This window comes from Rhinolophus ferrumequinum, chromosome 24, assembly GCF_004115265.2.
Source record: "Rhinolophus ferrumequinum isolate MPI-CBG mRhiFer1 chromosome 24, mRhiFer1_v1.p, whole genome shotgun sequence".
NCBI lineage: Eukaryota > Metazoa > Chordata > Mammalia > Chiroptera > Rhinolophidae > Rhinolophus > Rhinolophus ferrumequinum.
This window is the reverse complement of record NC_046307.1, coordinates 5,759,835-5,771,881: the sequence shown is the minus strand read 5'-3', so window position 1 is coordinate 5,771,881 and position 12,047 is coordinate 5,759,835. Positions and strand designations below refer to the sequence as shown.

The 12,047-nt window shown below is 59.5% G+C and overlaps 1 protein-coding gene across 2 annotated transcripts in view; it reads left to right on the top strand.

Moving 5' to 3' along the window:
- Nucleotides 1-974: 974 nt before the first annotated feature.
- UNC5A (unc-5 netrin receptor A) overlaps nt 975-12,047 on the top strand; it is a 58,139-nt gene continuing 47,066 nt past the window's right edge. The window contains exon 1 of one of the 2 annotated variants that reach the window (XM_033096525.1): nt 975-1,227. In XM_033096525.1, the coding sequence (XP_032952416.1) occupies nt 1,158-1,227 (70 nt within the window). In that variant the 5' untranslated portion in view covers nt 975-1,157. The remainder of the gene's footprint in view (nt 1,228-12,047) is intronic. The other variant, XM_033096524.1, reaches the window with a different exon arrangement.

Here is a 12,047-nt window from a genome sequence, read left to right as displayed (position 1 = left end):
TTAACCGGATTAGGGGATGGGGGTGGGGAACAGGAGACTCCAGCAGCACTCATTGCTGGAGGCTCCGGGAGACGACGTGACTTGCCCAAGGTCACAGAGCTTGAGAGCGGAGGCGCCCAGACCCTACCCCAGGTCTCTTCTAGCTCCTAAAGCGCAGCTATCTCCTTCATGCCCACGTCTCCGGCGCTGTGCACGCTCCGGACGCAAACACTACGCGCCCAGTCGGATACGCTGCACCTTGGGGTTGTTTTCCTTAGGCGAACGGCGCCGTGGGGTTAGGGAAACCTTGGGTCACGCTGGGGCCTACCAGGTTGCGTGCTTGCGACTGCAGGTGGTCCGGAATCTGACCTGCCAGGGAACCTATGCGGGCGGGCCGGGGCCGGGGCCGGGGCGCTCTCCCGCAGTCCCCTATCCAAGCCGCGGGCTGGTGGCGTACCGCGGCGCGCTGACGGCCTCGGAGCGCAGCCCGGAGGCGGGGAGTGGGGTGGGGTGGGGGGAGAGGACTGCAGCGGAACCTGCCCCGAGCACCCCTGCCCCAGGCGGCTCTCTGCAGGCTGGCGCCGCGCCGGGGTCGCCGCAGCCTGGACCCCTCCCGGGCCACCTGTGCGCAGACTTGGGTCCTGGGAGAGCCCTGATCCAAGAAGCAATCCGCTCCGGGTTTCAGACTCCTGGCCCGGTCCCTGGAGACCGCGAGGGGCGGTGGGAGGCCTCCCCGCCCACCACCCCAGCCCCTCCCCGGGGGAGCCTCGAGCATCGCTAGGAGGGATCCCCGGAGCGGAGGGTGGCCCGCGCGCGCGGCGCTGGGCGGCTGGACCCCTCCTTCCTTCCCCCGCCCCGCCCTGCCACCGCCCCGCTCCGCGGCTCCAGTCCGGGTTTTGCGGCGCCCGCCGGCCCGCTCCCCGGCTGCGGGCTCCGCGCGGCGGCTGGCTCGGTGCGCGGCGCGGCTGGCGCTGCGCTCCGCCCCGGCTGCATTGCTGCGCTCCCTGTGCCCGAGGGAGCCACGCGCCGCGTGCGCCCCGCAGCCCGCCGCCCGGAGGCAGCGCAGTCCTCTGGCATGGGCCCCGAGGGCGCCCCAGGCTGGGCTCTGGGCTGAGGCGCTGAAAGCCGCCCTCCCGCCCGCGGGGCCCCGCGCCCGGCCCGCCCGCCCGCCCGCGGCCATGGCCGTCCGGCCCGGCCTGTGGCCAGCGCTCCTGGGCATGGTCCTCGCCTCCTGGCTCCGCGGCTCGGGTGAGTCACGCGCACGCTCTGGGGAGGTTTGCGGGGAACCGTGCGCGCGAAAGCTCGCAGCTCTGGGGGTCTATGACCCGCGGTGCGGGACCCAGTTGGGAGCCCCCCGAGGCCAAACTTTGAGAGGCGGGACGCGGGGGGCGCCTTTCGCTGCTGCGCAGCTTCCCCGAGCGCTACCCCGGAAGCCTGGGTTCTGCCAAGTCCAGGAGCAGCTGCGAGCACGCGGGGCTGGCGGGTGTAGACGCCCCAACCTCCGGGCGGGGGAAGTTTGCTGGTTGCCCGGCCCCGGAGCGGGGTCAGGGGTTTGAATCAACTCCCGGGGGAGCCTGACTTTGAGGGTCGTCGATTAGAGGGTGTTGACCACATTCCAGTCCTCAGGAAATCGCGGAGGGGGTTAAGATACCTCTCCGCGGTAGCATCTGCCTCAAACAGCTACTCACAGTTCTCAGCTTGGCACCTGGCCTCTGCCCACGTTCAGAACACTGTGTCCTCCTCTGTCCCCGCCACACACGCTCGCACACGTACACACTGAGGCGTGGAGGCGCAGACAGCAGCCCCCAGCCCTTGCAGCCCGCACAGAGCACTGCGCCCCGGGCTCGGGCTGAGGCCCCTGGCCCCCCTGGTGCGTGGGGCAGAGTTGTGTGCGGTGGGTCCGCTGCCGGTTCCCTTCTCCCTTTCACTGCACAGGCCTTCGTCCTCCCTTCATGTCCCGAAGGCCACCCTAACCTGCCTGGTAACTCAGCCCTCAGCCCACCTCCTTCGGCAAGGTGGGGGGAGGATTTGTCCCCTGCATCCTTTGTCTGCTGTTCCTGAGCTTCCACCCAAGATGAGCTGTTGGGGCCTCCTGATATTTGTCCCCCACCCATGCACCTCGCAGAGCTGAACCTACATGTGTATAGTGGGGAACTGTCATTTACATGATCAAGGGGGCATGGGGCTTGCCCGAGCAATTCTTGATTCTTGCTGCCCCGAGAACCTGGGGGGGGGTCTCCTAGCCTGTCCAGGCCATTGTTATTCCTAGGGGTGTCAGGAGGGAGCATTGGGGTTCCTGAGATGCAAAGCCAGACTGATAGGAGATCGATGAATGATTGCTCAGAGACCAGCCGGATGGTTGAGGCTGATAGCTGTTCCTGTAAAGGGTCCCTGCATAGTGCATCCTGCGCCACTGCCTGACCACCCACCCATCCTGCCCCCTCAGTCCTCCCTTACCCCATCCCATCCACTCTGTCTCCCTTCTCCGTCACCCCATCATCCCCTCCCACCCCGCAATCCTCACTTTTGCAAACCCTTGTGCCCCATGACCTCCCCTTCTAATCCTGACTGAGCTGGGAGGCTGCACTGCCGCTGGGGGTGTGTTCATTTGCACACATGTGCGTGTCAGGAGTGTGTGTGCCACACTCAAGGGGTGCAGGTTGCACCACTGACCATGGTGAGCTGGGGGTGTTCATGCTGCTCACACAAGGGAGGTATTTCCAGATACTGAGTGGGTGACCAGGAAAGGTTTACTGAGCTGGATATATGAGAGGTCTGAGTGGTCATGTCTGCATGTTGCCTATGTGAACACGTGTGAGGGCTGTGGGTTGGCATGTGTGCCCTTGACGACAGGGCCTGGTAGTGTGTGTAGCACGGGTGTGTGTGTGGCCTGCCCCACAATTGTGATGGTTTTGAGCAGTTGCACAGGTGAGCATGTGTTGATAAGTAGGTGACAGGTGCTGGTGCGTCAGGACATCACAGCCAGGGGGGCATGGATGCCACATGGATTCCTCAGGAGGCCGTAGAATAGGGGAACTGCATCCCTGGTTGGTGGGGCACCTGTTGGGGCCTGGTCCAAGGTTTCCAGGGAGCTGACAGGTAGGCCTTAGTGCCGTAGGGCTGCCCTGGAGCAGAGCCTGCCTCCAGCCATCCACTCGCAGGCCTGTGGGAGGAGCTGCTGAAGGGCATGGAAGGGCCCTCATTCTAGCCTGGGTCCCTTGCTGCTATCCCCCAAGGCTCTGGGCACATGTGCCCAGGCAGCTCTGACCCTGCAATGACCCCGGCTCCTGCCGCACCGCCCACCAGCTCCCCGGCAACCATAGCCAGTGAAAAAAATGTGTGTGAGTGGCTGAGGGAGGGACAGTCAGCCAGGTGGCAGGGGGCACCGGGCGCCAGCATGGACAGCAGCCTCCTACTCCCCAGACCAGACACCCACCCTGTGTCACACAAAAGCCTGTCCCTTCAGCGCACTCACTTGGGAGGCCCCTCTCTGTGCCCTCGCACACAGGGACCCACCAGTCTCACAGGATTTTCCCATTCATACCCAGCCACACAGCAGGTACCTGCCTCCCTGCCCCTGTGGAACGCACACACCTGTCCTCTCTAGTCACACAAACCGCTGCAGTCCTTGGGGGAGGGGCCAGGGGGAGCTGGCTCTCCTGAAAGGAGGGATTGAGGAGCACCGAGCCGAGCTGCGGCATTGCCCCTCCGGACCCCAATAATCTGTCCTAGTAGCCTCTTCCTCAGGGCTCACACCCATCCTCAGAGCTCTCCCTGGACCCCTCTGTCCATCCCCCAAGTCCAGACTGGAACAGTTGGTTGGGGGGAGAGTGTCTTAATTCTTTAGGGCTAAGAGATACCCTGTTGTCACTCACTCTGCTTTGGGGATGGGATGGGCTAGACTTTGGGGGCCCCAGGTGTCGGCTGGTCTTCTGACTCCCCTTTGCCTGTGTTGGGAAGGGCTTCCCTCGGGAGCCCAGGGATTGGCATTGATCCAGGTACCAAACCCCCAACCAAGAGGCACTGGCCCGGTTCCTAGAACAGCCAACTTTGGCCTTAGCCGGAGTCCAGCCCCCCCACCTTTACATACCTTCCCTGCCCAGCGCTGCTTTAGGCCCCAGGGTGGGGGATTCCTCCAGGTATAGAGTCCAGTGCTAAGCTTGGCCGTTGCTTGCGAACACACATGTCCATACACATGCATGCCGGGGCCTGCTCATTCCAGGCCAGCTCTGTCCGGCTGCCCCCGCCCTCCCAGGGACCTGCCACCCCCCATCCCGCCCACCCAGGGCTGGAAACTTTAGGCTCTCTCAGCTCTCCCTTCTCCTTCACGCTTCATGTCTAATCTGTAACTAAGTCCTCCAGCTCAGTCCTCCTGGTGACACTGCTTGTGTCCCTCTCCTCCTTTGCACACCCCCCCAGGCTCTTTGTCCTTCACCTTTCTCCTTTGTCCTTCACCTAGACCAGTGCCATGGCCACCTTCACTCCTCCCGCTCCTGAGCTGCCTCTGCTTAGACTAATGCTCCAGGTGCCCAGGCTGGAACCCCACTAGAAAGCTTTCTGTGCCTCCCCAGTGCCTGCCTTCAACCCCCAGCCTGGGGGCCTTTAGGGAAGCCCCTGAGTTACCACACTTCCTCGGGCTGATCCATTGGGAGGGGGGTGTCCTACCTGGCTCTGCCTGCTGGTGGGCTGGGCATCCATACCCCCACAAGCGCCAGCTTCGGAACTGTAGCTCCTTTGCTTACAGAACCATGCCCCCTGGCCCTGCCAGCCATGCTGCCTACCCTACACCCCAACATCTGTGGCTCTATCTAGACTGTTCCGCTGATCAGCCCCGTCCTCTAGGAGGCCTCCCCAGCCCCTCCCAGGGCCCATGCAGAGGCTGGAGCACAGTGATGAGCTCTGAGTGGGCTGCAGGACAGAGGTGCTCGTTCCTTGGCCCTGGAAGGCATGTGGGGCTTGGGGCCACTGCCAGACGCCTCTGGCCCCAGCCACTTTGTCACTCACTCCGTTGTCTATGGTGCTAGGACCCTGCCGTCAGCCCTGAACATGCTCGGAGTCACAGCCAGTCAAGTGCTTCTTTTTTCTCTTCATTTCCTCCTCTTAAGTTTGGGTTCTCTGGCTAGGCATGGAGGGCTGCGGTGCCTGAGGAGAGAGAAAGAAGCTTGCTCCGCCCCCCTCAGCAGCCCTCCCCATCTCTGTCCCCTGCTCCAGGGAGGCTGGAAATGGCATCTGTCCAAGAAGGGATGAGCAAGATGAACCCCCACCACAGGGTGGCTGTGCCCCGGCCCCTTACACAGATGGCAAGCCAGCTCTCATGAGTGCCTAGGTTTGTGGGTTTCTTGCACAAGGCGTGTGTCTGTATCTGTTGACTAAGAACCTCCCTGCCTATCCCCGTCCCTCCCAGGCATAAATGTCCCCAGATGGGTGTCTTCTTGTGTGAATGATGTCATTCTGGGTCCCGGACTTGCAGACTCAAACCGCTGGAAGGTGGAGCTGAGGGGCACCGAGCCATAGCATTGCCCATGCTGACCGACCATCTGTCTTGGTGGCCTCTTCCTCGGGCCCCACCCCCTCTCCTTATGGCTGGAGTTGACACCAAGACTCAGGCTGCTCTGTGCAGTACCTACTCCTGGCTCCTGGTTGAGGCTGAGCCCCAGGACAGCCCGGCCTTTGGGCCCCAACCATCCTTGCCACCCAGATGGGCGCTCAGTTTCCTGTGACCAATTGTATACCAGCCCACCCCTTGGTTCCTCTGTCTCTCCCATAAGAGGGGCACTGGAGAGTCCTCCTGCCTTTGGGGGAGCCTCGGCCCCCTCTTTCTGGCAGGTGGAGTACATAGGGTAGGGGCTTTGGAGGCAGATGGGCCTGGGTTTCAGTCTAAGTCACCTGACAGGTAACTTTTACTCCCTAGCCTCTCACATCGGTAGAATGGGGTCACATTTGCTTCCGGGGGTTATAGTAATAAGTTGATGAACAGCATAGAGAGAGTGCCCCAGGGTGGGCCCTGACTTGGACCAAGCTCCTCTGGCTTGCTTGTCTCCTTCCTCCATTTTCCTGGCATTTGAAGGGGCACAAGTTAGGACAGGGTGGGGTCTGAAGCTGCTTCAGAGCCCAAGCCCAGAGACAGGAGAGAAGTTCCCTCAAGAGGGCCACTTCACTTGTAACTGCTCCAGCCCCAAGCAGGAGCCCCAGGTAGCAGTCCTTGCCCCCACCCCCCATCTGCACATACACCACCCCCTGCAGGGACTCAGGCCTGCTTCCTCCAGAACTTTGTTTGGGTTTTCTGTGAAGGCGATGATTTGGGTTCAGCTTGTCCTGGAACTGTGTGCTGAGGATCAGCCCTGACACTCAGAACATAGCAGCGAAGGTGGGTGGGAGCCCGGGGTGGAACTCAGTTCTAGTCTTGGCTCTGCTATTTGATTGCTGTGTGATCTTGGACATATCACTTAACCTTTCTGGGCTGTTTGTCTCTTTGTATATTAAAGGTTTGGACTTGATGACTCTCTTGGGGCACAGGCTGGTACCCGGGGAGGCTGCCTTGGGAGTCTGGGGTGGACCGTGCTCTTAGCAGCAGGTTCCCCAGGTGTGAGTACCTGCCCAGTACCTGCTAAAGCCGCCAACCACCCCGGCGGCAGCTGCCTGCATTGTCTTGGAGCGAGGTGGCTGCTGTGGCAGGGCTGAAGGTGGCTGTGAGGCAGGAGAAGACACTGTGAAACCCTGCACCCGAGCCAGGGAGCAGGGTTCTGCTTTAGCTGGTAAACACCCCCAGTGGCAGAAACAGGCCTTTTTAAGACCCCCAGAAGGTCAGAATGCCAGTCAGTGCCTGAGGCCCACCCTCTTCCCAGGCAGCCTTTAGTCCCAGGAGCTAGAACCCCAGGCACGTGGAGGAGGTGGTGGGATGGTTGACTTGGCAGGGGTCTAGGTTTAGACCAGGGCTGGGGTTAGGGTGAGGCAAGGGAGGTGCCTTGGGTGCAAACTTTAAGTTACACAAGTGCAGGGTCAGCCCCTGAGTGAGTGCGTCCTTGAACTTTGTGCCCTTGGTACCCTCGTGCATCACGCTAGTCCTGGCTTTCGAGCCTCTCCTCCCTGCAGGTTCACAGAGTAGTCATGTAGATTAGAAGGCCTGATGCATGTCAATCCTAGCACACAGTAGGCACTCAATAAATGTTTGCAATTGATGGTGATGGATATGGCAGAGGGTACTCATTGGAGGAAAGGGGAGTCTTTGGTGCCCTCTTCGTGGGAGAGGGTACAGCTAGGGGCCCAGGTGGGAGGGCAGAAGCCTAAGGGGAGGCCTCCATTTTGGGATGGAGACAGGCCTGGCGTCTTTTCTTTGCCCCTTTTAATGCCCAGGGGCAGGCCATATAGAAGTTGTAGTGTCATTTCCCTTCCCCACCCCGGTCTGGTTGTTGGTGGCCCATCCCAGCGCTGTTTGAGATGGGGGAGAGGGGAGATTCATAGAGATCAGGAAAGGCCTGAGTGGCAGCTGCTCATCCCAGAGCAGGCCGCCAAGGGGCAAGTTTTAGATCCCACTTTGGTGGGGGAGGGGGCCCTGAAGTCCCTGCTTGAGTCCCGCCATGATGAGAGCTCGGAGGGCCAGTGTCCTGATAGGTGAGACTCCTAGACCAGCTCCTCCCCACGCCTGGATGGCAGAGCTGTGTCCCTCTGGAAGGTTCAGGGTCACCTTGAGCTCCAGGCAAATATGTGGCTGGGATTTGGGGAGGGGTAGTCATCTTGATGACTGAGCCTTAGGGCCAGCTAGCTGCAGGACCCCTGGCGAGGAGCTCTGGACCCTGTATCCCACCTCTGCCATACACCTCCCCAGCCAGGGTGGCGGGTGGGACACCCAGTGTCCCACCCCAGCATGTCCAGCTGACAGCCTGAAGAGTGGTACACCCCGAATTAGACCCTACCCCCTCCTAATTGGGGCGGAGACCAGATGGAGTTGAGGGGCTCCTGGGTTTTCCCATGTCTGCGTCTTTCCAGCTGTTACCCACCCACACACAAAAAAGGGTGCCAGGCGCAGGCAGGTAGGAGGGCTACCTTCGTGCCCCCGGCGTGATGGGAGCCTACCCCCCTTGCGAAAACAACCCCCCCCCCGTCATTCACATACTTGGCGGGCGGGGTCCCGGGCTACAGGCAGGCCTTGGGCCCGGCGGGCTGCGGGACACGTGAGCAGCCGCGGGGCGGCGGCGCCCGAGCCAATGGGAGCCCGAGCCAAGGGGACTAGCGATTAGCGGCGGCGCCTGGCCGCGCGGGCTCTGGGGAGGCGCCCAGGGCGTCGGGGTGCGGGGCTGCGCATCCTGCCCCGCGCCCCCGCCTTCGCCCCAGCGCAGCCCGGGAAAGGAAAGCGCGGGGAAGGGGCGGGGTCCCTCCGCCCGCCAGCCCGCCCGCGGCCGCCCGCCGGATTAGCGGCTCTTTGTTCGGGGCCTGTTAACAAGTTCCTGGCTGAGCGCTCGGCTGCCGCCGGGGGAGCCGGCGTCCAGCCTCTGGGCAAGCGGCTGGCGGCCTCCGCCGCTCCCAGGTTCCGGCGCCAGCTGCAGCCACCGCCGTCTTCCTGGCCCTGGCGGCGGACCCCACTGATGGTCTGGGGCGAGTAGGACTTGCAGAGTCCGGGGCTGACCTCCCCGCGGAAGGGAGACCGCCCCATCTCCTGATCACCTCCTGTAGGCCAGTGGCTTCAAGTGTACGGCTGTGGTCGACCCATTTTACAGATGAGAGAGGAGGGCACGGTGTCCCAAGGTCCCGGCCATCCTGAGGTTCCAATCCAGGTCTTTGACACCCAAACGCATTCTGCTTCTGCTAAGAGGAAAGAAGCCTGGGGCAGGACGAGCAGGAGCCTTCCTGTCGTATTTTTTTATTCTTAATTAACTTGGTAGTAACCGTAGCCAGTGCTGGGCGCTGCCTGCGTCAGCTGATCAGAGCCTCAGGACAACCCACGAGGTAGGTGAGGTTAGTCCCATTTATCAGATGACGACACCGGGCCTCAGAGAAGTGGCAGAGTTGGGACCTTGTTACTGCTCAGCCTGATCCTTCCCCTAGTTCCCCTCCTCCCATGAGGCCATTTGCTGTCAGGGCCTTGTCTGGTGCCCCATGAATTTGAAAGACGGCAGGAGAAAGTCAGGGGACCTTGATTCTGGGGCTAATCCCCTCACATCCAGGAGCCCATTTCCTTCTCTACCTCCGGCCTCCTGACCCACCACCCCCTCACTTCCTAAACCCAGGCAGGGTTGTTGTCCAGGCCACAGGATTTTGATTACAAAAGCCCCTGGTGTTGGCTTTCTGACTTGCTCAGGGCCACATGCTTTCATGTTCAAAGCCACTTTCTTATAATGAAGGGGACTCCTTCCCAGTAAGCTCCCCCAAGTGGCTCTTGGCTCTTCCTTCTGGCACCACTCAGGATGGCTTCCCCCTTTTTATTTGTTTAAGACAGAGTTCCTGCCTGGCACCTCCAGTCCTCTCGGCTGTTCCTCATGTACATGGCTCTGAGCCCCCTCGTTACCTGCCCCTGGATGTCCATCCCAGGAGCTCACCCCACTGTGACATGGTGCCCTCGCATGGACTGGCGTAGGATACTAAGTGTGTCTGTTGCAAATATTGGCAATCGCAACCCAACTTGGCTTAAGCCAAAAAAGGAGATTTATTGGTGCATGTAACTGAAAAGCCAGGGATAACAACTTTGGCTTCAGGCATTGCTGGATCCAGGGAGAACGCTGTGACCAGAACCCCTTCGCGCTTGGGGCACTGGTACCACTCCAACAACCTCTCCCCTCACAGTCCCAGCCTGGCTGAGTTACCACGGCTATATTCGTGCAGGCCCATTCTGGGAGTGTGTTTGGGGCGAGGGTGCAGACAGCGTCTCTTCCCACAGCCATCCAACAGATGTCCAGGTCTTTCCTCATTGGTCCAACTCAAGTGCTGTGCCATGTGTCAGTCAGTCCCCACAACCAGGGGTCATGGTTATGCAGGTGAGCTTGGGCCCAAGCCACCTGTGCTACTGTCCTATTACCCAGGCTATTTGCCACCACTCACATTTCCTGTCCCGTGAGAAGGAACGGGTGGGCACATCATCCTCAGATTTAACCAGTATGTCATCAATACATTTTGCCCAAGTATTTAATCAAAATGCTGAATAGCACAGGGACATAACCAGAGACTCAAAGGTAAAGGCCTGAGTCTGGATCCACATTGGCTTTGCTAGAAAACAGTGCTTGGCCATTCAACAGGTTTTGCATTCCCTTAAATGTGCAGTCATCTGGTCCATAGATTTCCGTTTGCTGATCCTGAGTTATTTTATCAGGTGCCTGGCTGAAATCCAGACACCCTGTTTCCAGTCTGGCCCTGATCTACCAGAACATATACATAATGTAATATATATAGATATATATTCCCTATAATAAGGGAAGCTGACCTGGTGTGCTGGGGCCGAGGGGGTCCCAGCATGTCTCAGTCTCCCTGTCTCTTGGGTCACCTGCAGCTGACTGAGAAATCCTACCAGAATTGTGCCTGAGGTTTGTTCATCAGGTTCACCAGTCTGTGGCTATTCTAGTTGTTGGGTTTTGTATCTGTCCAGCTTTCATCCCCGCTCCCACCAGAATGCAGCCTTAGTGGGTGTTTGGGGGGGCCCTTCATCTCAGCAGCAGGGCCCAAGTGAGACAAGTGATTTCCCCATCCTGGTTCCCTTCCTCTTTCAGAGCCCACTTTTTAAGCCTCTTTTCTCTTCTATTAATAACTGAATTTCTCACCAGTACTTTCTCTTTTTTGCTTAAATGCATGAGAATTGGTTTTTGTTGCTTGCACTCAAAGAAACTAATTGACATCTTCACCAAATTCGACTTCCTTTTGTGGAAACTAGGCTGAAGCTCATGCATCTGCCCGTGACCGCTCCCACTCCCACTCCCACTTTCTCAGAGGTCAGCAGTGGGTTCAGCAGGCCACCTGCCTGCACCTGGTGTGATTTACCGGGACCAAGAGACCTGATTCAGAACCGCCACTTCTCCTGTCCTGCCATCGCCTCTGGGCTTCAGTGCCTTTGTACTAGAGTTAGTCCTCATCTCCATTTCAGTGTAAAATGGTGGAGGCCTAGCCCCCAGTGTCCCCCCAATCCCAATCAGCAGGCCCACCCTTTCCTGGTCTTCCTCTTCCAAGCCCCCTCCAGCCCAATTTGGCTTTTGTATTTTCCACAAGCTTCAGCCCACTCTTCATCGTTCTCAGCTCCATGCCTCTCATTGGTGACTTTGTCCTTAGGTTTGGGCCATCTTTCCATTTTCGACATCTCCGGCCGGACTCTGAGCCTACGTACACGTCTTGCAGCCACCGTGGCAGTTTCCTAGAGTCCTTTCCCCAGATCCTTTGGGATCACACAGCCAGAGGTCTATCATTGAGACGTACCTAGTCCTCTGAAGACCCCTTTCCTTTCAGACCCTAGCTCCACTGGGGAGCTTGTCTCTGGTGTGATTGCCTGAAGCCCACCACCCAGACGCCAGGACGCTCTTCTGAGGGTGGTCAGCATTCCCTCCCAGCATCGAGATGCTGGTAAATGTTTAACAGTTGGCTCTCTGAGAGCATTGCGCTGGGGGACTGATTTGCCGATTTCCATGATGTAAATACTTGTACCACGGCCTATTTCAAGCTGCCAGTGTAATGTTGACCAGCTTACAAAGTTCTGGAAGTGTTAGTGATGGGCTCCTTGGAACCAGGCTGAGCTGGCCGCAGCACACCGCTGTTCCCTGGACACGCCAGCCTTCTGGTCACGGAAAGGGAGTGACGAAGGCTCCTTAGGCCTTTGCTTCTAGGACCCATTGACCTCCCCAGGCTTGGAGGGGTGGCTCCCCCAGGCACCAGGCTCTTTGGTGGGCCAAGGCGTGGGGCACCAGAGGGTTTAGGTTGAGGCCCAGAGCTTTGGAGCTGATGGTATGGGTTAGAATTCTGAATTGGGTGACCTCAGGCAGGCAATTTCCACTCTCGGTGCCTCAGTTTCTTCACCCAGAAAATGTGGCAAATGAAAGACTCCTACCTCAGAGGGTTGTGGGGATGAAATGGGTTATTCCATGTGGAACCCTTAGCCC